The following is a 25,618-nucleotide window of genomic DNA, read 5'->3' on the forward strand; positions in this document are numbered from 1 at the left end:
TTAAAATTATATTAGTCCGACAAGTTTTGAAACATAAAAGGCCTCGAACTATCGTTTTCATTTTTAATGCATTTTTACTGGAAAACCTTAAATAAATAACCCTAATATAAAAACTTATAAAACTTTCAATATTTACTGAAATCGATTGTTTTTTTTTGTTGGATAACGCATTCAAAATAGGTATTGATTCGCTATAATTGATTATTTATTCACTGATGACTACAGCAGACACAGAAATTAGTAATAATATTAATATTTCTATTATCTGTTCTTTATTATTTTGTATAATAATTTGTCAGGAATAGTGTAATGTAAATAATGTAAAACTTCTGAAACGCAAACGAGCTCTTTTTCCAGACTTATAAATTCTCTTGAAACTCTTGTATGTATTACATTTGAACATATGTTTTTGTCAGCTTTCGGAACAATTATTGAAATCAATTTCTGAGATGGCCTTCGAGCTATCTTTGATTTCTTCAATAAACTCAAAACTATACCCACAAAAATATTTTTTTGAACTTAGAGAAAGTCCAATAGTGTTCAAACAGAGAAAGTCGGTGATTACAAAATGATATGTATGGAATATTTAGAAAGGAGACTCGGTATTGTAATACTCTATATGGAACAGTGCACAAATAGTATTAATTGTTAATAGTTTAACTTAGTCTTAAGGAATTATTAATAAATACTATCGATAATTTAGTAGTGCAATAGAAATATTTGTTTAGTTCGTAAAGCATTGACTTGGCCGACGAAAAGTCAAAATGATTTATTTCACTATTATAAGTGCAATATTTAAATGTGTAAGTAGTTTTACTTGACAAACTCAGAAAAAGCAACAAAAACAATCATTGAATCATAAACCTACTTTCATAAAGTCTTATTGAACTACTGTCACGTTCAGCATCACTACTCAAGTAAATAACTAAACTGTTCTTTGTCTAGTTGTTCTGCAATGTATCTGATCGAACTCGTTCGAATCAAATACGTTATTATCGACATTGCCTATTTTTGTAAATCTAGATAGTTCTGGTTTGAAGATCCTTCTCGACCTAAATTTTTATTGCAATAATCCTTTGCAATGCATTACACTAACTAAATTTTCTCACGCTCTTGAGCATTATCACTGCATATTTGATAGTGCACAAGAATAGTTTCTCGTTGGTTAATTTAAAGGTTATTATATTGTTATTATTTTCTGAGATATTTTAGCAATCTCTCTAAATTCATGATGTTTAACCATTCATGAGTTAGTATTAAGAGCCGCTGTCATTATATTAAATATTAAAGGTAAACAATTCAAAGAAAATTGTTGTTCGTTAATGAAATAAAATATTTGATCTTTCTAGGAAAACCTAACATAAATTATTATTATATTTGTTATTTTATAAAAATACTTGTATTTAATATAAATTTATATATTACTGTCAATACGATTACAATAAAAAATAAAGACTATATTAAAGCTCTCCCGTTAGACTTTTGCACCATTGTTCCGCCTTGTCCATAGCGTTAGGCCATTGGCTATTTGGATTTTGATTAGGATCATTCTTTGCCACTGATTGTTGATTACAACATAATTCTTGTAAGCTCGTCAGGTTCGCGCCATCATTTCCTACAAAACAGTTATTGTGACTAATAATTTGGTTTACCTCATTTGTATTTGTTCCAGGTTGAACTTCTGGGTAGGTTATAAAATATCTACAAGTATCTTGTTGCTTCATTATGTCGGCTTGTTTATTCCATTGGGCATTTGAACATCTGAAAAATGGATTTTTATTAGTGTCAACCTCACCTACTGTTTCTTGAGGGCTAGCAATCTTATCATTTGCAATGCCTGAACCTGAAATAAACTCATATGGGCTTGGAAATGTCTGCTGCTTCTGATAATTAACATATGTATTCTCAGAAATCATGATGTTGGTGCCATCATTTCCTACGAAATAATTTTTATTATCGCAAATATTTATATTTTCTATATTAGGTACTGGTCCATTTTGATATTGGTCTTGACTATGCATCATGTAGGGTTTCGCTGGAACACAAACTGATTTTATAAGGTTATTTTGTTCAATAGGAGATCTAGCCTGAAATCTGGCTTCATTTTTAGAGATTCTTCGTTTGTTTTGAAACCAAATTTTTATAGATTTCAGAGGCACATTGAATTCTTTAGCCAATTGTTCTTTTCTAATATCTCCTATATACTTATTCTTCCTAAATTCTTCTTCCAAGATCTGCGTTTGAAACTTCGTATACTTTGTGCGTGTTTTTTTTGCTTTCCTAAAAATCAAATAATCTTCCATCCTAAACTCTTCGTCTTCGGCCATATTCGTCGAATTATAACACAAATATATCAACTTGTATATTAGGCAAGGCGCTGTATCGAACTATATCCATTTCCATCTGAAGTCTCCTTTTATCGGTCTAATTGTGTACCATCGAAACCACACCCACAAAACCCAACACCGCCTACCCACCACCCTTAAACTGTAATTATTTTAACGGGTTATTAATATTTATTACTATTGACATTGCTTTATAGCGGTTGCCCTTTCGGTTTACAATATGAATTTAATTATTTTTGTCCCAAATAATGTATTCTGCCATTTAATTTTATTAGGTATTAATCACATATTCTGACGATGTCTTATTGTTATTATTACTACTGAGTTTAATTGACCGATTTGTATCTAAATATTAATAGGGATACCATTGTTTGATTGTCTTGTTTGAAGTTTAATAAAAGAAGAACGATTTAGATATAACAAAAAGCTTTGCGCGGTGACGATAAAGTTTTATTTTGTTTACATTGTTCAGAGAAAATTCATAATCATATTGATATTATTGCATTTGTCTTTAGCTTGTTCTTTTATTTCCTGTATACAAATTTCTTGATAAAACTCGATTTTCTTACCGCATTTGCCATATCTGCAAAATAGTTAATATTTCTTTATCTTCTCATATATTTTAATCAAATGTTAATATATATTCTGAACAATAACACATGCACATAAAGCTTTCACATTCTGTAACACAATTTCCTACAATTAAAGTATATTAATCATACACTAGCCTATAATTGCCTCGTCTTTCACCACCCTGTCTTAATTATTGTCATCATTGAGTCATAAACCTACATTCATAAAGTTTTATTGAATAACTTTCACTTTCAGCATCACTACTCAAGTAAATAACTAAGCTGCATTTTTTTTTCAATATCTGAAAAACTGTTTATGATTCCAAAATGCCTATTTTCATAAATCAAGATAGTTCTGGTTTGAATATCCTTCTCAACTTACATGTTTATCGTAATAATTTTGTGCAATACATCATACCAACTCAGTTTTCTCACGCTCTTGGGTTGCACACTGCATATTTGATAGTGAGGAAGGTATAATACCCTGTGGTCATAACTTTCAGCAATCGATTCTATTATTTATCTTTTCTCAGGCTAATTTCTGAACAAGTAAATTACATACAATTCAACTAAATATTTCATTAGTATTTACCAAGTAACAATTTCAAATAGTTTGTATATAATAACATTGTGTCTTCCAAACTTAATTTGTGTATTTTAAGCCATTCCTTAATTGGGGCCTTTGTTGGTGCACTTGTCCTAACGGCCGTCCACAATGGCCTAACGCTACGGACAAGGCGGCACAATAGTGCAGAAGTCTAAAGGGAGAGCTTTAATATAGTCTTTTTTTAGAATTTAATATAGTCTTTTTTATTGTAATCGTATTGACAATAACATATAAATTTATATTAAATACAAGCATTTTTATAACATAACAAATATAATAATAATTTATGGAATTATTTTTAATCATGTAATGATATATATACACCTACACGTACATTTATATCATCATCCTCAGATCAATTGTTGGATCGGTTAAAATATCAAAAATTGAGATTTTTCCGTCAGTTATGGTTTTCCCAGAAAGATCACATATTTTATTTCATTAACGAACAACCATTTTGTTTACCTAATTGTTTACCTTGAATATCTAATATAATGACAGCGGCTCTTAACGCTAACTCATGAATGGTTAAACATCATGAATTTAGAGAGAATGCTTTCATAGATCTGAAATAAAATTTTCGAATCTAAGAGTGTAAACATAATTCGACTGATATCCTTTTATGTATCGATTACCTTAAACATAAATAAGAATATATTTTAAGGAATTTTATATTACATGCATTTATTTATTTACTGATTTATATATATTTAAAATTTAGTAACAATTAAGCATTATTATATCAAAATCAACTGACAGCACGAGACAATATACCAACGTTTTTAGATGTTTCTAAATTATATATTACTCTATCTATAGGCACTCAATTGCGAAAGCATCCATAGCCATTGAGCTAATTTTTTCATAAACAAATATTTTAATGTACTCTGTATACCGTAAAATGTCTTTGGGTTCATATAGTAATTACAATTATGCATATTTGTAAATATTTGTATTTATTGTCTGAGTGTGAAACGAACTTACAACTTTAGACAGACACATATTGACAATCATGTCACTGCTATTTTGAATTGACTACATGTTTCTTGCTGTAAATTTTCTTAGCCTTTTCTTCATATATATGGTAAAAAGTTTTATTTGGTAAAATTTTAATAAAATTTGGGTAACGCAAAAATTGTAATTTTGAAATTTATTTTAATAATAGTTTTGCAAATTTAAATGGCGTATAAAATTACAATACTTTATCGAGAATTTTTACCAAATCCGTACTTAGACATATTTTAACATATTTAATTATATTTACTGTCTATTTATCTTCGCAACATGCTTTCTTAAACTAGGTCTCTGTACTTTCTTTAATTTGGCTTCATTGAAAGTATTTGAGATCATATACTAAATGTATGTCAATATTATTTGAAAAGTTCCAAACTCCTGTATGCCATATCATTTTTATATATTATCATTTACAATACTATTTTCAGAATATCGTGTTTAAAACATTCTTTATACTTGGGGAATACTGTATATGTAGTTTTATTAATTTTTGTAGGAATATCAATATTTATGAGAAAGTTGAGCATATTAATATCATTCTGCTTTCTGCGATTTTCAATAATTTTATCAAATATATAGTTAAAAGCGTACGTAGTATTACACTAAAATTATATTAAAAATATGTAAAATTAGGTAATATAGATGCAATATATATCGATATTTTTGAAAAAGTTTAGCACATAAACCTCATTGTTCTCTGGTCGATTTTCGACAATTTCTGAGAATTTTAATAGTTTTTAGTTGCTTTTTCTGCGTCTGTTCAGTAAAACTACTTACACATTTAAATATTGCACTTATAATAGTGAAATAAATTATTTTGACTTTTCCTCGTTCAAGTCAATGCTTTGCCTAAGTGAATACCGACGTCTAATCATAATGGTGCGCGTTTTCCGCGTACTTATTATTTGTGTTCTCTGTGTCTTGTTAAAATATATATTTGGTGAAGGCTTATTTTATTGGGCGGCAATGGAATTATTCGTACTTTCAATAGCTAAAACATTTTAAATATTACACGATGTCTATCATTTATTTTTTTGTTATTTGTATTTTGAGATTTGTAATTAAAGTAGTAAAAGTAAACTAAAAAAAGGTAACTAGTACTAACAAAACACTTTAGGTACACAATTTTAAGATACAAATGGACGTGTATACAGTATATATGTATATACGGGCTACCAAAAGTTTAATTATGCCTAGCTAACAGTAATTACATAAAAAAAAATATTAAATTATATAACATATACTCGCAATTTGATCTAAAATCCTGATTTGTTATGTCGCGTACTTATTTTTTTTTTTTTTCAATAATTTTCATAAATATGTTTCCGACCACGTTCTTGAGGCTTATTTTCTTAATAACTTCTACTAATTTTACTATTCCCTTTCTACAACACCGGAGCAGCTGTTGTCTTCTTCTATCCTGACGGTATCCTCTTCGATAGGCAAAATTGCGTGAGCAGAACATGAAACCGTCGAAGTAATATTCCCACAGGCCTTCATCATTTCTTCTATTGACTTATTAGTGTGTGTTTATTGTCAGCATATTTTTAATTGAGTTAGATTTCTGTATTTCGTTCCGTTAGGTTATTTATATCCAAAATTATTTACTCTTTTATAATAAATGGTTTTGTGATATACTCATTAGAAACAAATAACAATATATCCATCTTGGTCTAGTGCAGATGCCATTCTTATTAATATTCCATTAAAATTATATTAGTCCGACAAGTTTTGAAACATAAAAGGCCTCGAATTATTGTTTTCATTTTTAATGCATTTTTGCTGGAAAACCTTAAATAAATAACCCTAATATAAAAACTTATAAAACTTTCAATATTTACTGAAATCGACTGTTTTCTTTTTGTTGGATAACGCATTCAAAATAGGTATTGATTCGCTCTAATTGATTATTTATTCACTGATGACTACAGCAGACACAGAAATTAGTAATAATATTAATATTTCTATTATCTGTTCTTTATTATTTTGTATAATAATTTGTCAGGAATAGTGTAATGTAAATAATGTAAAACTTCTGAAACGCAAACGAGCTCTTTTTCCAGATTTATAGATTCTCTTGAAACTCTTGTATGTATTACATTTGAACATATGTTTTTGTCATCTTTCGGAACAATTATTGAAATCAATTTCTGAGATGGCCTTCGAGCTATCTTTGATTTCTTCAATAAACTCAAAACTATACTCACAAAAATATTTTTTTGAACTTAGAGAAAGTCCAATAGTGTTCAAACAGAGAAAGTCGGTGATTACAAAATGATATGTATGGAATATTTAGAAAAGAGACTCGGTATTGTAATACTCTATATGGAACAGTGCACAAATAGTATTAATTGTTAATAGTTTAACTTAGTCTTAAGGAATTATTAATAAATACTATCGATAATCTTGGCCGACGATAAGTCAAAATGATTTATTTCACTATTATAAGTGCAATATTTAAATGTGTAAGTAGTTTTACTTGACAAACTCAGAAAAAGCAACAAAAACAATCATTGAATCATAAACCTACTTTCATAAAGTCTTATTGAACTACTGTCACGTTCAGCATCACTACTCAAGTAAATAACTAAACTGTTCTTTGTCTAGTTGTTCTGCAATGTATCTGATCGAACTCGTTCGAATCAAATACGTTATTATCGACATTGCCTATTTTTGTAAATCTAGATAGTTCTGGTTTGAAGATCCTTCTCGACCTAAATTTTTATTGCAATAATCCTTTGCAATGCATTACACTAACTAAATTTTCTCACGCTCTTGAGCATTATCACTGCATATTTGATAGTGCACAAGAATAGTTTCTCGTTGGTTAATTTAAAGGTTATTATATTGTTATTATTTTCTGAGATATTTTAGCAATCTCTCTAAATTCATGAGGTTTAACCATTCATGAGTTAGTATTAAGAGCCGCTGTCATTATATTAAATATTAAAGGTAAACAATTCAAAGAAAATTGTTGTTCGTTAATGAAATAAAATATTTGATCTTTCTAGGAAAACCTAACATAAATTATTATTATATTTGTTATTTTATAAAAATACTTGTATTTAATATAAATTTATATATTACTGTCAATACGATTACAATAAAAAATAAAGACTATATTAAAGCTCTCCCGTTAGACTTTTGCACCATTGTTCCGCCTTGTCCATAGCGTTAGGCCATTGGCTATTTGGATTTTGATTAGGATCATTCTTTGCCACTGATTGTTGATTACAACATAATTCTTGTAAGCTCGTCAGGTTCGCGCCATCATTTCCTACAAAACAGTTATTGTGACAAATAATTTGGTTTACCTCATTTGTATTTGTTCCAGGTTGAACTTCTGGGTAGGTTATAAAATATCTACAAGTATCTTGTTGCTTCATTGTGTCGGCTTGTTTATTCCATTGGGCATTTGAACATCTGAAAAATGGATTTTTATTAGTGTCAACCTCACCTACTGTTTCTTGAGGGCTAGCAATCTTATCATTTGCAATGCCTGAACCTGAAATAAACTCATATGGGCTTGGAAATGTCTGCTGCTTCTGATAATTAACATATGTATTCTCAGAAATCATGATGTTGGTGCCATCATTTCCTACGAAATAATTTTTATTATCGCAAATATTTATATTTTCTATATTAGGTACTGGTCCATTTTGATATTGGTCTTGACTATGCATCATGTAGGGTTTCGCTGGAACACAAACTGATTTTATAAGGTTATTTTGTTCAATAGGAGATCTAGCCTGAAATCTGGCTTCATTTTTAGAGATTCTTCGTTTGTTTTGAAACCAAATTTTTATAGATTTCAGAGGCACATTGAATTCTTTAGCCAATTGTTCTTTTCTAATATCTCCTATATACTTATTCTTCCTAAATTCTTCTTCCAAGATCTGCGTTTGAAACTTCGTATTCTTTGTGCGTGTTTTTTTTGCTTTCCTAAAAATCAAATAATCTTCCATCCTAAACTCTTCGTCTTCGGCCATATTCGTCGAATTATAACACAAATATATCAACTTGTATATTAGGCAAGGCGCTGTATCGAACTATATCCATTTCCATCTGAAGTCTCCTTTTATCGGTCTAATTGTGTACCATCGAAACCACACCCACAAAACCCAACACCGCCTACCCACCACCGTTAAACTGTAATTATTTTAACGGGTTATTAATATTTATTACTATTGACATTTCTTTATAGCGGTTGCCCTTTCGGTTTACAATATGAATTTAATTATTTTTGTCCCAAACAATGTATTCTGCCATTTAATTTTATTAGGTATTAATCACATATTTTGACGATGTCTTATTGTTATTATTACTACTGAGTTTAATTGACCGATTTGTATCTAAATATTAATAGGGATACCATTGTTTGATTGTCTTGTTTGAAGTTTAATAAAAGAAGAACGATTTAGATATAACAAAAAGCTTTGCGCGGTGACGATAAAGTTTTATTTTGTTTACATTGTTCAGAGAAAATTCATAATCATATTGATATTATTGCATTTGTCTTTAGCTTGTTCTTTTATTTCCTGTATACAAATTTCTTGATAAAACTCGATTTTCTTACCGCATTTGCCATATCTGCAAAATAGTTAATATTTCTTTATCTTCTCATATATTTTAATCAAATGTTAATAAATATTCTGAACAATAACACATGCACATAAAGCTTTCACATTCTGTAACACAATTTCCTACAATTAAAGTATATTAATCATACACTAGCCTATAATTGCCTCGTCTTTCACCACCCTGTCTTAATTATTGTCATCATTGAGTCATAAACCTACATTCATAAAGTTTTATTGAATAACTTTCACTTTCAGCATCACTACTCAAGTAAATAACTAAGCTGCATTTTTTTTTCAATATCTGAAAAACTGTTTATGATTCCAAAATGTCTCTTTTCATAAATCAAGATAGTTCTGGTTTGAATATCCTTCTCAACTTACATGTTTATCGTAATAATTTTGTGCAATACATCATACCAACTCAGTTTTCTCACGCTCTTGGGTTGCACACTGCATATTTGATAGTGAGGAAGGTATAAAACCCTGTGGTCATAACTTTCAGCAATCGATTCTATTATTTATCTTTTCTCAGGCTAATTTCTGAACAAGTAAATTACATACAATTCAACTAAATATTTCATTAGTATTTACCAAGTAACAATTTCAAATAGTTTGTATATAATAACATTGTGTCTTCCAAACTTAATTTGTGTATTTTAAGCCATTCCTTAATTGGGGCCTTTGTTGGTGCACTTGTCCTAACGGCCGTCCACAATGGCCTAACGCTATGGACAAGGCGGCACAATGGTGCAGAAGTCTAAAGGGAGAGCTTTAATATAGTCTTCTTTTTTTTATTGTAATTGTATTGACAATAACATATAAATTTATATTAAATACAAGCATTTTTATAACATAACAAATATAATAATAATTTATGGAATTATTTTTAATCATGTAATGATATATATACACCTACACGTACATTTATATCATCATCCTCAGATCAATTGTTGGATCGGTTAAAATATCAAAAATTGAGATTTTTCCGTCAGTTATAGTTTTCGCAGAAAGATCACATATTTTATTTCATTAACGAACAACCATTTTGTTTGAATTGTTTACCTTGAATATCTAATATAATGACAGCGACTCTTAACACTAACTCATGAATGGTTAAACATCATGAATTTAGAGAGAATGCTTTCATAGATCTGAAATAAAATTTTCGAATCTAAGAGTGTAAACATAATTCGACTGATATCCTTTTATGTATCGATTACCTTAAACATAAATAAGAATATATTTTAAGGAATTTTATATTACATGCATTTATTTATTTACTAACTTATATACATTTAAAATTTAGTAACAATTAAGCATTATTTTATCAAAATCAGCTGACAGCACGAGACAATATACCAACGTTTTTAGATATTTCTAAATTATATATTACTCTATCTATAGGCACTCAATTGCGAAAGCATCCATAGCCATTGAGCTAATTTTTTCATAAACAAATATTTTAATGTACTCTGTATACCGTAAAATGTCTTTGGGTTCATATAGTAATTACAATTATGTATATTTGTAAATATTTGTATTTATTGTCTGAGTGTAAAACGAACTTACAACTTTAGACAGACACATATTGACAATCATGTCACTGCTATTTTGAATTGACTACATGATTCTTGCTGTAAATTTTCTTAGCCTTTTCTTCATATATATGGTAAAAAGTTTTATTTGGTAAAATTTTAATAAAATTTGGGTAACGCAAAAATTGTAATTTTGAAATTTATTTTAATAATAGTTTTGCAAATTTAAATGGCGTATAAAATTACCATTCTTTATCGAGAATTTTTACCAAATCCTTACTTAGACATATTTTAACATATTTAATTATATTATATTAATATTTACTGTCTATTTATCTTCGCAACATGCTTTCTTAAACTAGGTCTCTGTACTTTCTTTAATTTGGCTTCATTGAAAGTATTTGAGATCATATACTAAATGTATGTCAATATTATTTGAAAGGTTCCAAACTCCTGTATGCCATATAATTTTGATATATTACCATTTACAATACTATTTTCAGAATATCGTGTTTAAAACATTCTTTATATTTGGGGAATACTGTATATGTAGTTTCATTAATTTTTGTAGGAATATCAATATTTATGAGAAAGTTGAGCATATTAATATCATTCTGCTTTCTGCGATTTTCAATTTTTTTATCAAATATATAGTTAAAAGCGTACGTAGTATTACACTAAAATTATATTAAAAATATATAAAATTAGGTAATATAGATGCAATATATATCGATATTTTTGAAAAAGTTTAGCACATAAACATCATTGTTCTCTGGTCGATTTTCAACAATTTCTGAGAATTTTAATAGTTTTTAGTTGCTTTTTCTGCGTCTGTTCAGTAAAACTACTTACACATTTAAATATTGCACTTATAATAGTGAAATAAATTATTTTGACTTTTCCTCGTTCAAGTCAATGCTTTGCCAACTAAGTGAATACCGACGTCTAAGCATAATGGTGCGCGTTTTCCGCGTACTTATTATTTGTGTTCTCTGTGTCTTGTTGAAATATATATTTGGTGAAGCCTTGTTTTATTGGGCGGCAATGGAATTATTCGTACTTTCAATAGCTAAAACATTTTAAATATTACACGATGTCTATCATTTATTTTTTTGTTATTTGTATTTTGAGATTTGTAATTAAAGTAGTAAAAGTAAACTAAAAAAAGGTAACTAGTACTAACAAAACACTTTAGGTACACAATTTTAAGATACAAATGGATGTGTATACAGTATATATGTATATACGGGCTACCAAAAGTTTAATTATGCCTAGCTGACAGTAATTACATAAAAAAAATTATTAAATTATATAACATATATTCCCAATTTGATCTAAAATCCTGATTTGTTATGTCGCGTACTTATTTTTTTTTTTCCTTTTCAATAATTTTCATAAATATTTTTCCGACCACGTTCTTGAGGCTTATTTTCTTAATAACTTCTACTAATTTTACTATTCCCTTTCTACAACACCGGAGCAGCTGTTCTCTTCTTCTATCCTGACGGTATCCTCTTCGATCGGCAAAATTGCGTGAGCAGAACATGAAACCGTCGAAGTAATGTTCCCACAGGCCTTCATCATTTCTTCTATTGACTTATTAGTATGTGTTTATTGTTAGCATATTTTTAATTGAGTTAAATTTCTGTATTTCGTTCCGTTAGGTTATTTATATCCAAAATTATTTACTCTTTTATAATAAATGGTTTTGTGATATACTCATTAAAAACAAATAACAATATATCCATCTTGGTCTAGTGCAGATGCCATTCTTATTAATATTCCATTAAAATTATATTAGTCCGACAAGTTTCGAAACATAAAAGGCCTCGAACTATCGTTTTCATTTTTAATGCATTTTTGCTGGAAAACCTTAAATAAATAACCCTAATATAAAAACTTATAAAACTTTCAATATTTACTGAAATCGATTGTTTTCTTTTTGTTGGATAACGCATTCAAAATAGGTATTGATTCGCTCTAATTGATTATTTATTCACTGATGACTACAGCAGACACAGAAATTAGTAATAATATTAATATTTCTATTATCTGTTCTTTATTATTTTGTATAATAATTTGTCAGGAATAGTGTAATGTAAATAATGTAAAACTTCTGAAACGCAAACGAGCTCTTTTTCCAGATTTATAGATTCTCTTGAAACTCTTGTATGTATTACATTTGAACATATGTTTTTGTCAGCTTTCGGAACAATTATTGAAATCAATTTCTGAGATGGCCTTCGAGCTATCTTTGATTTCTTCAATAAACTCAAAACTATACCCACAAAAATATTTTTTTGAACTTAGAGAAAGTCCAATAGTGTTCAAACAGAGAAAGTCGGTGATTACAAAATGATATGTATGGAATATTTAGAAAGGAGACTCGGTATTGTAATACTCTATATGGAACAGTGCACAAATAGTATTAATTGTTAATAGTTTAACTTAGTCTTAAGGAATTATTAATAAATACTATCGATAATTTAGTAGTGTAATAGAAATATTTGTTTAGTTCGTAAAGCATTGACTTGGCCGACGAAAAGTCAAAATGATTTATTTCACTATTATAAGTGCAATATTTAAATGTGTAAGTAGTTTTACTTGACAAACTCAGAAAAAGCAACAAAAACAATCATTGAATCATAAACCTACTTTCATAAAGTCTTATTGAACTACTGTCACGTTCAGCATCACTACTCAAGTAAATAACTAAACTGTTCTTTGTCTAGTTGTTCTGCAATGTATCTGATCGAACTCGTTCGAATCAAATACGTTATTATCGACATTGCCTATTTTTGTAAATCTAGATAGTTCTGGTTTGAAGATCCTTCTCGACCTAAATTTTTATTGCAATAATCCTTTGCAATGCATTACACTAACTAAGTTTTCTCACGCTCTTGAGCATTATCACTGCATATTTGATAGTGCACAAGAATAGTTTCTCGTTGGTTAATTTAAAGGTTATTATATTGTTATTATTTTCTGAGATATTTTAGCAATCTCTCTAAATTCATGATGTTTAACCATTTATGAGTTAGTATTAAGAGCCGCTGTCATTATATTAAATATTAAAGGTAAACAATTCAAAGAAAATGGTTGTTCGTTAATGAAATAAAATATTTGATCTTTCTGGGAAAACCTAACATAAATTATTATTATATTTGTTATTTTATAAAAATACTTGTATTTAATATAAATTTATATATTACTGTCAATACGATTACAATAAAAAATAAAGACTATATTAAAGCTCTCCCGTTAGACTTTTGCACCATTGTTCCGCCTTGTCCATAGCGTTAGGCCATTGGCTATTTGGATTTTGATTATGATCATTCTTTGCCATTGATTGTTGATTACAACATAATTCTTGTAAGCTCGTCAGGTTCGCGCCATCATTTCCTACAAAACAGTTATTGTGACAAATAATTTGGTTTACCTCATTTGTATTTGTTCCAGGTTGAACTTCTGGGTAGGTTATAAAATATCTACAAGTATCTTGTTGCTTCATTGTGTCGGCTTGTTTATTCCATTGGGCATTTGAACATCTGAAAAATGGATTTTTATTAGTGTCAACCTCACCTACTGTTTCTTGAGGGCTAGCAATCTTATCATTTGCAATGCCTGAACCTGAAATAAACTCATATGGGCTTGGAAATGTCTGCTGCTTCTGATAATTAACATATGTATTCTCAGAAATCATGATGTTGGTGCCATCATTTCCTACGAAATAATTTTTATTATCGCAAATATTTATATTTTCTATATTAGGTACTGGTCCATTTTGATATTGGTCTTGACTATGCATCATGTAGGGTTTCGCTGGAACACAAACTGATTTTATAAGGTTATTTTGTTCAATAGGAGATCTAGCCTGAAATCTGGCTTCATTTTTAGAGATTCTTCGTTTGTTTTGAAACCAAATTTTTATAGATTTCAGAGGCACATTGAATTCTTTAGCCAATTGTTCTTTTCTAATATCTCCTATATACTTATTCTTCCTAAATTCTTCTTCCAAGATCTGCGTTTGAAACTTCGTATACTTTGTGCGTGTTTTTTTTGCTTTCCTAAAAATCAAATAATCTTCCATCCTAAACTCTTCGTCTTCGGCCATATTCGTCGAATTATAACACAAATATATCAACTTGTATATTAGGCAAGGCGCTGTATCGAACTATATCCATTTCCATCTGAAGTCTCCTTTTATCGGTCTAATTGTGTACCATCGAAACCACACCCACAAAACCCAACACCGCCTACCCACCACCCTTAAACTGTAATTATTTTAACGGGTTATTAATATTTATTACTATTGACATTGCTTTATAGCGGTTGCCCTTTCGGTTTACAATATGAATTTAATTATTTTTGTCCCAAATAATGTATTCTGCCATTTAATTTTATTAGGTATTAATCACATATTTTGACGATGTCTTATTGTTATTATTACTACTGAGTTTAATTGACCGATTTGTATCTAAATATTAATAGGGATACCATTGTTTGATTGTCTTGTTTGAAGTTTAATAAAAGAAGAACGATTTAGATATAACAAAAAGCTTTGCGCGGTGACGATAAAGTTTTATTTTGTTTACATTGTTCAGAGAAAATTCATAATCATATTGATATTATTGCATTTGTCTTTAGCTTGTTCTTTTATTTCCTGTATACAAATTTCTTGATAAAACTCGATTTTCTTACCGCATTTGCCATATCTGCAAAATAGTTAATATTTCTTTATCTTCTCATATATTTTAATCAAATGTTAATATATATTCTGAACAATAACACATGCACATAAAGCTTTCACATTCTGTAACACAATTTCCTACAATTAAAGTATATTAATCATACACTAGCCTATAATTGCCTCGTCTTTCACCACCCTGTCTTAATTATTGTCATCATTGAGTCATAAACCTACATTCATAAAGTTTTATTGAATAACTTTCACTTTCAGCATCACTACTCAAGTAAATAACTAAGCTGCATTTTTTTTTCAATATCTGAAAAACTGTTTATGATATCATTTGCAATGCCTGAACCTGAAATAAACTCATATGGGCTTGGAAATGTCTGCTGCTTCTGATAATTAACATATGTATTCTCAGAAATCATGATGTTGGTGCCATCATTTCCTACGAAATAATTTTTATTATCGCAAATATTTATATTTTCTATATTAGGTACTGGTCCATTTTGATATTGGTCTTGACTATGCATCATGTAGGGTTTCGCTGGAACACAAACTGATTTTATAAGGTTATTTTGTTCAATAGGAGATCTAGCCTGAAATCTGGCTTCATTTTTAGAGATTCTTCGTTTGTTTTGAAACCAAATTTTTATAGATTTCAGAGGCACATTGAATTCTTTAGCCAATTGTTCTTTTCTAATATCTCCTATATACTTATTCTTCCTAAATTCTTCTTCCAAGATCTGCGTTTGAAACTTCGTATACTTTGTGCGTGTTTTTTTTGCTTTCCTAAAAATCAAATAATCTTCCATCCTAAACTCTTCGTCTTCGGCCATATTCGTCGAATTATAACACAAATATATCAACTTGTATATTAGGCAAGGCACTGTATCGAACTATATCCATTTCCATCTGAAGTCTCCTTTTATCGGTCTAATTGTGTACCATCGAAACCACACCCACAAAACCCAACACCGCCTACCCACCACCCTTAAACTGTAATTATTTTAACGGGTTATTAATATTTATTACTATTGACATTGCTTTATAGCGGTTGCCCTTTCGGTTTACAATATGAATTTAATTATTTTTGTCCCAAACAATGTATTCTGCCATTTAATTTTATTAGGTAATGTTAATCACATATTTTGACGATGTCTTATTGTTATTATTACTACTGAGTTTAATTGACCGATTTGTATCTAAATATTAATAGGGATACCATTGTTTGATTGTCTTGTTTGAAGTTTAATAAAAGAAGAACGATTTAGATATAACAAAAAGCTTTGCGCGGTGACGATAAAGTTTTATTTTGTTTACATTGTTCAGAGACAATTCATAATCATATTGATATTATTGCATTTGTCTTTAGCTTGTTCTTTTATTTCCTGTATACAAATTTCTTGATAAAACTCGATTTTCTTACCGCATTTGCCATATCTGCAAAATAGTTAATATTTCTTTATCTTCTCATATATTTTAATCAAATGTTAATATACATTCCGAACAATAACACATGCACATAAAGCTTTCATATTCTGTAACACAATTTCCTACAATTAAAGTATATTAATCATACACTAGCCTATAATTGCCTCGTCTTTCACCACCCTGTCTTAATTATTGTCATCATTTAGTCATAAACCTACATTCATAAAGTTTTATTGAATAACTTTCACTTTCAGCATCACTACTCAAGTAAATAACTAAGCTGCATTTTTTTTTCAATATCTGAAAAACTGTTTATGATTCCACAATGCCTATTTTCAGAAATCAAGATAGTTCTGGTTTGAATATCCGTCTCAACTTACATGTTTATCGTAATAATTATGTGCAATACATCATACCAACTCAGTTTTCTCACGCTCATATTTGATAGTGAGGAAGGTATAATACCCTGTGGTCATAACTTTCAGCAATCGATTCTATTATTTATCTTTTCTCAGGCTAATTTCTGAACAAGTAAATTACATACAATTCAACTAAATATTTCATTAGTATTTACCAAGTAACAATTTCAAATAGTTTGTATATAATAACATTGTGTCTTCCAAACTTAATTTGTGTATTTTAAGCCATTCCTTAATTGGGGCCTTTGTTGGTGCACTTGTCCTAACGGCCGTCCACAATGGCCTAACGCTATGGACAAGGCGGCACAATGGTGCAGAAGTCTAAAGGGAGAGCTTTAATATAGTCTTCTTTTTTTTATTGTAATTGTATTGACAATAACATATAAATTTATATTAAATACAAGCATTTTTATAACATAACAAATATAATAATAATTTATGGAATTATTTTTAATCATGTAATGATATATATACACCTACACGTACATTTATATCATCATCCTCAGATCAATTGTTGGATCGGTTAAAATATCAAAAATTGAGATTTTTCCGTCAGTTATAGTTTTCGCAGAAAGATCACATATTTTATTTCATTAACGAACAACCATTTTGTTTGAATTGTTTACCTTGAATATCTAATATAATGACAGCGACTCTTAACACTAACTCATGAATGGTTAAACATCATGAATTTAGAGAGAATGCTTTCATAGATCTGAAATAAAATTTTCGAATCTAAGAGTGTAAACATAATTCGACTGATATCCTTTTATGTATCGATTACCTTAAACATAAATAAGAATATATTTTAAGGAATTTTATATTACATGCATTTATTTATTTACTAACTTATATACATTTAAAATTTAGTAACAATTAAGCATTATTTTATCAAAATCAGCTGACAGCACGAGACAATATACCAACGTTTTTAGATATTTCTAAATTATATATTACTCTATCTATAGGCACTCAATTGCAAAAGCATCCATAGCCATTGAGCTAATTTTTTCATAAACAAATATTTTAATGTACTCTGTATACCGTAAAATGTCTTTGGGTTCATATAGTAATTACAATTATGTATATTTGTAAATATTTGTATTTATTGTCTGAGTGTAAAACGAACTTACAACTTTAGACAGACACATATTGACAATCATGTCACTGCTATTTTGAATTGACTACATGATTCTTGCTGTAAATTTTCTTAGCCTTTTCTTCATATATATGGTAAAAAGTTTTATTTGGTAAAATTTTAATAAAATTTGGGTAACGCAAAAATTGTAATTTTGAAATTTATTTTAATAATAGTTTTGCAAATTTAAATGGCGTATAAAATTACCATTCTTTATCGAGAATTTTTACCAAATCCTTACTTAGACATATTTTAACATATTTAATTATATTATATTAATATTTACTGTCTATTTATCTTCGCAACATGCTTTCTTAAACTAGGTCTCTGTACTTTCTTTAATTTGGCTTCATTGAAAGTATTTGAGATCATATACTAAATGTATGTCAATATTATTTGAAAGGTTCCAAACTCCTGTATGCCATATAATTTTGATATATTACCATTTACAATACTATTTTCAGAATATCGTGTTTAAAACATTCTTTATACTTGGGGAATACTGTATATGTAGTTTCATTAATTTTTGTAGGAATATCAATATTTATGAGAAAGTTGAGCATATTAATATCATTCTGCTTTCTGCGATTTTCAATTTTTTTATCAAATATATAGTTAAAAGCGTACGTAGTATTACACTAAAATTATATTAAAAACTAGCTGACCCGACAGACTTCGTCCTGTCAAAAAGATTTGTAATGTGGCAGTTTTTGTGCCTACGTATTTTAAAAAATTCTCCTGAACAGAACCATCACCCTGGTGATAGGGCGTTGTGAATAAAAAATAATTAAATAAAACATATATAAGGATTGAAAAGTAAGTAATCGCTTTATTGTTAATCATGTGAATCATAATTATTATTATTATTATCATTATATTGCTTTGTGGTATACGATGTTTTTTGTTTGATTACCTGGCGCATAGATAAACAAATCTGATGGTTTTCCAACACGGGAACAGGCAACATACAATTGACCATGTGAGAAACATGGGTTTTCTAGATTAATACCACAAACACTTAATGATTGCCCCTGGGACTTGTTTATAGTCATAGCAAAAGCAAGCCGTCAACATGTCTATAGGAAATTTGCCATTACCAATGTCAATGAGTTGTTTAGAGAATATGTTTCCAGATTGGTCATTTTGCAACTCGACACGCATATTCTTGCTTAAATGAAGTACTTTAACATGTTTCCACAAATTGGAGGACTTTAGACATGCATTGAGTTCATCAGCTGGCGTTGATCGTGGAATCACTGGCAATGTTTGACGAAAATCTCCTGCTAATAAAATCATTGCACCACCAAATCGGTTATTATTGCTACGTAGATCTTTTAAGGTTCTGTCTAAAGCCTCCAAAGATTTTTTATGTGCCATCGTGCATTCATCCCAAACAATCAATTTACATTGCTGCAAAACCTTTGCCATTGCAGAGTTCTTCGAAACGTTGCAGGTTGGAGTTTCATTGCTTTGCATATTTAATGGCAATTTTAGTGCTGAATGGGCTGTTCGACCACCTTCAAGCAAAGTTGCTGCGATTCCCGACGAAGCGAGTGCAAGTGCAATTTTATTTTGTGAGCGAATTGTTGCTAATATTAATGAAATAAAAAAAGTTTTTCCTGTACCACCAGGTGCATCTAAGAAATAAATCCCTCCAGTTTCATCATTTGTTACTTTCATAAGAGTTTCAAATACATACTTCTGTTGTTCATTTAACAGTGGAAGATTTGTTTGAATTTATTCTTTCAAAGCGTTGAGATCATACAGTCTTTCTCGATGCAACTCTTGGTTAAAAGCGTCATGCATTGGACGATTGGGCGCGGTCAGGCCTAATTGAATTAATAGTTTGTTTGACATTATCAAGCACATGTCCTCAATTGAAATCAATACTTCATTGTAAATTTCTTCACTGATTTGTATATTTGGATTTCCCATTCTATTCCGTATTTGATACAAAATATCATCACACATATAATCTTTGTACTTCATCCACAAATCAATTGGGTTTGATGGGAAGCATGTAGATATGATTATAGAAAACAATGTTCGTATTTGATGAGTGTGTGATGATATTACAGCATCATTGAGAGTTTGATCCCAATGAGCGTCATTTTCAAGCAATTGCAAACGTTGACAGGCTTCTCTGTAGGATCCACACAATTCACCATCAACAGTTCGTAACTGTTGGAATGATGTTGGGCCACGTACATTGACTAATAGCAGTCGTAAATAAAAACATTCATCATTGCTTGGATGTACTGAATAAATCCGTCCAATCGCATCGGTGGAATATACATCTGTATATCCTGGAACTGGTTTTCCTTGTTTCCGTCGTATAAATCTCCTTGAGGATTGATTCCAGGTATAATATTTTGGCATTTCAGAATATAGCAATGTTTGTGCGAAATCATCGTTTTGGCATGTCTCAAAAAAACTGGTTAATGTAGTAGATGGTGGCTGAGCAGCTCTTTGTACTGCGTTCTGTGCTGTAAAATACACTCTTTGTCCATTTTCTAAATGCACAGCTAAGTGAACAACAGAAGGGTGTCTCTCATGAATAGGAAAAGAAAATATTCGCCAAACTGCTTCATTACTGCTAACATAGCGGCCCATTTGGTATTGGGTAACTTCATCATTAGAATTCTCTGCACCAATTCCAATCACAGCCATATCACTCCCTCATATTAATCGATTTCACTGAATGGCAAGATTCAACGTTGATGTGTGCTTTGAATGTCTTTGGGGTGAATATGGAACAATCCAACGATTATCTATTTCAATATCTTGTTAATTTAATTTGACAATTGTTGATTTTCCGTTGTCTGCTGTCGATCTGCGACGATACAATGGATAACCGTCATTACCAGTAATTGTTTCCGATATTAATGTCCGTGGATATCGTTTTGAACATTTACCATCCATCATACACGGTGAATTTTGATTAAGAGTTCCACAGGGACCATGTATCATGTTTTTGATAACTACCTCATGCAATCCAGGATCTACTTGTACATTAGGGATTTCAGCTGATATCACTGCATCAACTTCATTTGGCCTTATCTTTTCAACCAACCAAATCAAAATGTGTGCATGTGGCAATCCTCGTTTCTGCCACTCCACAGAATACATCCAGCAGCGTGTCCCACCAAATACATTATGTTTTACGATGAAATTCATTAAAGATTTCAACTTTTGTCTAAAGACTCTGGCTGTAATATCATGACGATCAATGGATGATTTCCCAGGTAATAACTCCTGCTTAATTTCTATCCATTGCGGATTGCATGTAAATGTGATGAACAAATCTGCTGTACCATAATGACGAACATACGACATGGCATCTTGAGCATATTCGTGCATATGCCGAGGGCTTCCGATGTATGTTGCTGGAAGAATAGTCATCCGACCGACATTCTGTGCATTTCCATCAGTATTAATCGCATCTCGAAGGTGAATATACTCTTCAGATCGGAGTTTGGTTTGATTCAACCTGATGAATGTTAATCTCTCCGTTTCAATTTTAACATACATGTCAACAACATATTTGTGATATAATCGCCGACATTTCAATATGTGATTATCTGCATTTTCCCGAATCATTAGGCGGTATGAATAATAGTTCATTGAACTGACTTTTTTGTTGGTTTCAGAACCTGTAAACAGATTTTGTTTTAATAACATTCAAATATAAAATTAAAATACATAATATAGTGACTGAGATATTATCGCCATAGCTAAACTAATATTTTAGTTACCTGTAATGGGATTTATCATTTTTATTGATAAATCGTAGCCATCTTCACCTTGCCAAAATATAATGGGATATTGCAGTGCATCATATGAGCGGTGTGTTTCCTTTATAGGTTGTAATTGAAAATTCCGACGATGTAAAACAATATCACGGGATTCCAAGTTTTCTCCAACTACAACGATAGCAACTTCATCAATAGTTGGTGCATTAAAACGTCTTGTATGTTGACCTGCAGGTGTTTTATCAGCTCTGATTACAATTTTGTGATTATCGGATGGCATCAGATCCAGGGCAGTTTTAAACAATATAATCAATTGATTGTGTTGATGAAATAAAGTTTGTAATTGTTCTACAATAGACCTTTTTACTAAATTGTTATGTGCACAACGCAGATCAATTTCTTGTGGTGAATTGCCCATAAAATAAATTTGCAGGAATTTGTTGTCGCTATCTGACACTGGTAACAGTGAACCTGCTCTGTGATATATTTGCCCTTGTATCTGTAAATAAAAAAAATATTATGGTGTGGTATAAATTAATGGATTGTCAATGATCAAACTTAAATAATATTTGATCTTAAAAAGTATATATTTAGTTTTAACTAATATCTATCAAATATAAAATATAATAAAAGTGTCACTGAAACTGAATCACCATATAATATGATGACTAAGTGATATATTTCGTAATGATTAAGAAATTGAAGATTAGTAACACATCTTAACTTTGGTGACAGAAAATTTTGTTCGCTAAAATAATTATGAGTAACTGCTATAATACATACCTTGAAAGTTGGCATAAAATTTTCCCGAACTGCATTTGTTGCCCCAAATGAAGTCATTTGAAAGCAATTGTTATATTGTTGAATATGTGTCAAAAAGTGTATAGAATCTGTTCCTATTCCTGAAACCAATGAGTACAATGGATCTGGTGGTGGATCCAATTGTATCAATTTCACTTTACCATTTGCGCAACACAATCCATTGGCATCGTTTTTGTATTTTAATGCCTTACAGTGTGAGCAAACCAAGTTCATAGAACCAATAACAACACATTGGTAGTTACTGTAGTCAATTGACACATCGTAACTGAAAGCAGCTGGATTCAAACTTGCGCGATTATTAGTTGAATGTCGCGCTCGCGCTTCACGCGTTTGTGATATCCGAATTCTTTCACGTTCATTTCCGTCGTCACGTTCTTGTGCAGTACGATTAGATCGGTAATTAGCTTGGTTTATAGCATTTCTGGTTCTTCTACCTAAATTGCTTCGTCTTATAGGAGGCATATCAAATATAAATTATTTTTTCACTAATCACGAACTAAACAAACACTAACTAACTAAACACTCTGCACAAAACACGATATACGAATTTGTTTCGTGTATCACTTGACAATTCATCTGTCATCTGTCAAAAGTCATCTGTAACAGACAACTTTTTTTTTTTAAATTTGATATGACTTGAACTCAAATCCTTTTAATCCGTACGAATTGTTTTATTTATTTAAAATTTTTTATTTGTTTAAAATTTAATTCAAATTTTAAATAAATAAAACAATTCGTACGGCTTAAAAGGATTTGAGTTCAAGTCATATCAAATTTAAAAAAAAAAGTTGTCTGTTACAGATGACTTTTGACAGATGACAGATGAATTGTCAACTGATACACGAAACAAATTCAAACAAAAAGGGCTATTTTTAGGGTTTTTCCAGCAATAATTCTAATTTTTCTCGCCGTAAAAACCATCCCTGAACTTCAACGAACATTTTAAAAAAAGATTTGGCCAAATTGGTCCAGGCGTTGTTGAGTTATGCGCTTAGGAACATATTTTGCGATTCATTTTTATATATAAGATATGTAAAATTAGGTAATATAGATGCAATATATATCGATATTTTTGAAAAAGTTTAGCACATAAACCTCATTGTTCTCTGGTCGATTTTCGACAATTTCTGAGAATTTTAATAGTTTTTAGTTGCTTTTTCTGCGTCTGTTCAGTAAAACTACTTACACATTTAAATATTGCACTTATAATAGTGAAATAAATTATTTTGACTTTTCCTCGTTCAAGTCAATGCTTTGCCTAAGTGAATACCGACGTCTAATCATAATGGTGCGCGTTTTCCGCGTACTTATTATTTGTGTTCTCTGTGTCTTGTTAAAATATATATTTGGTGAAGGCTTATTTTATTGGGCGGCAATGGAATTATTCGTACTTTCAATAGCTAAAACATTTTAAATATTACACGATGTCTATCATTTATTTTTTTGTTATTTGTATTTTGAGATTTGTAATTAAAGTAGTAAAAGTAAACTAAAAAAAGGTAACTAGTACTAACAAAACACTTTAGGTACACAATTTTAAGATACAAATGGACGTGTATACAGTATATATGTATATACGGGCTACCAAAAGTTTAATTATGCCTAGCTGACAGTAATTACATAAAAAAATTATTAAATTATATAACATATACTCGCAATTTGATCTAAAATCCTGATTTGTTATGTCGCGTACTTATTTTTTTTTCCTTTTTAATAATTTTCATAAATATTTTTCCGACCACGTTCTTGAGGCTTATTTTCTTAATAACTTCTACTAATTTTACTATTCCCTTTCTACAACACCGGAGCAGCTGTTCTCTTCTTCTATCCTGACGGTATCCTCTTCGATCGGCAAAATTGCGTGAGCAGAACATGAAACCGTCGAAGTAATGTTCCCACAGGCCTTCATCATTTCTTCTATTGACTTATTAGTATGTGTTTATTGTTAGCATATTTTTAATTGAGTTAGATTTCTGTATTTCGTTCCGTTAGGTTATTTATATCCAAAATAATTTACTCTTTTATAATAAATGGTTTTGTGATATACTCATTAAAAACAAATAACAATATATCCATCTTGGTCTAGTGCAGGTGCCATTCTTATTAATATTCCATTAAAATTATATTAGTCCGACAAGTTTTGAAACATAAAAGGCCTCGAACTATCGTTTTCATTTTTAATGCATTTTTACTGGAAAACCTTAAATAAATAACCCTAATATAAAAACTTATAAAACTTTCAATATTTACTGAAATCGATTGTTTTTTTTTGTTGGATAACGCATTCAAAATAGGTATTGATTCGCTCTAATTGATTATTTATTCACTGATGACTACAGCAGACACAGAAATTAGTAATAATATTAATATTTCTATTATCTGTTCTTTATTATTTTGTATAATAATTTGTCAGGAATAGTGTAATGTAAATAATGTAAAACTTCTGAAACGCAAACGAGCTCTTTTTCCAGATTTATAGATTCTCTTGAAACTCTTGTATGTATTACATTTGAACATATGTTTTTGTCAGCTTTCGGAACAATTATTGAAATCAATTTCTGAGATGGCCTTCGAGCTATCTTTGATTTCTTCAATAAACTCAAAACTATACTCACAAAAATATTTTTTTGAACTTAGAGAAAGTCCAATAGTGTTCAAACAGAGAAAGTCGGTGATTACAAAATGATATGTATGGAATATTTAGAAAGGA

At 29.9% G+C, this 25,618-nt stretch overlaps 1 protein-coding gene across 1 annotated transcript; it reads right to left on the reverse strand.

The window, feature by feature from the left end:
- Positions 1-21,083: 21,083 nt before the first annotated feature.
- On the reverse strand, positions 21,084-23,554 carry LOC143199878 (uncharacterized). Its single transcript, XM_076410001.1, has 3 exons — positions 22,870-23,554; positions 22,090-22,585; positions 21,084-21,987 (listed from the first exon to the last, which is right to left on the reverse strand). Exons 1-3 carry the CDS (start codon positions 23,368-23,370, stop codon positions 21,122-21,124), a joined length of 1,863 nt encoding a protein of 620 aa, XP_076266116.1. The 5' UTR covers positions 23,371-23,554; the 3' UTR covers positions 21,084-21,121.
- Between the last annotated feature and the right edge of the window lie 2,064 nt (positions 23,555-25,618).

Source organism: Rhynchophorus ferrugineus, unplaced genomic scaffold (assembly GCF_030347505.1).
Source record: "Rhynchophorus ferrugineus isolate W39M unplaced genomic scaffold, kcgeb_rfMv2 rfM1, whole genome shotgun sequence".
Lineage (NCBI taxonomy): Eukaryota > Metazoa > Arthropoda > Insecta > Coleoptera > Curculionidae > Rhynchophorus > Rhynchophorus ferrugineus.

Coding starts and splice junctions, on each gene's coding strand:
- LOC143199878 (XM_076410001.1), bottom strand. CDS start 23,370: ATGCCTCCTATAAGACGAAGCAATTTAGGTAGAAGAACCAGAAATGCT. Junction 22,586..22,869: donor ATTTTATGCCAACTTTCAAG/GTATGTATTATA, acceptor TTTTATTTACAG/ATACAAGGGCAAATATATCA. Junction 21,988..22,089: donor AATGATAAATCCCATTACAG/GTAACTAAAATA, acceptor ATCTGTTTACAG/GTTCTGAAACCAACAAAAAA.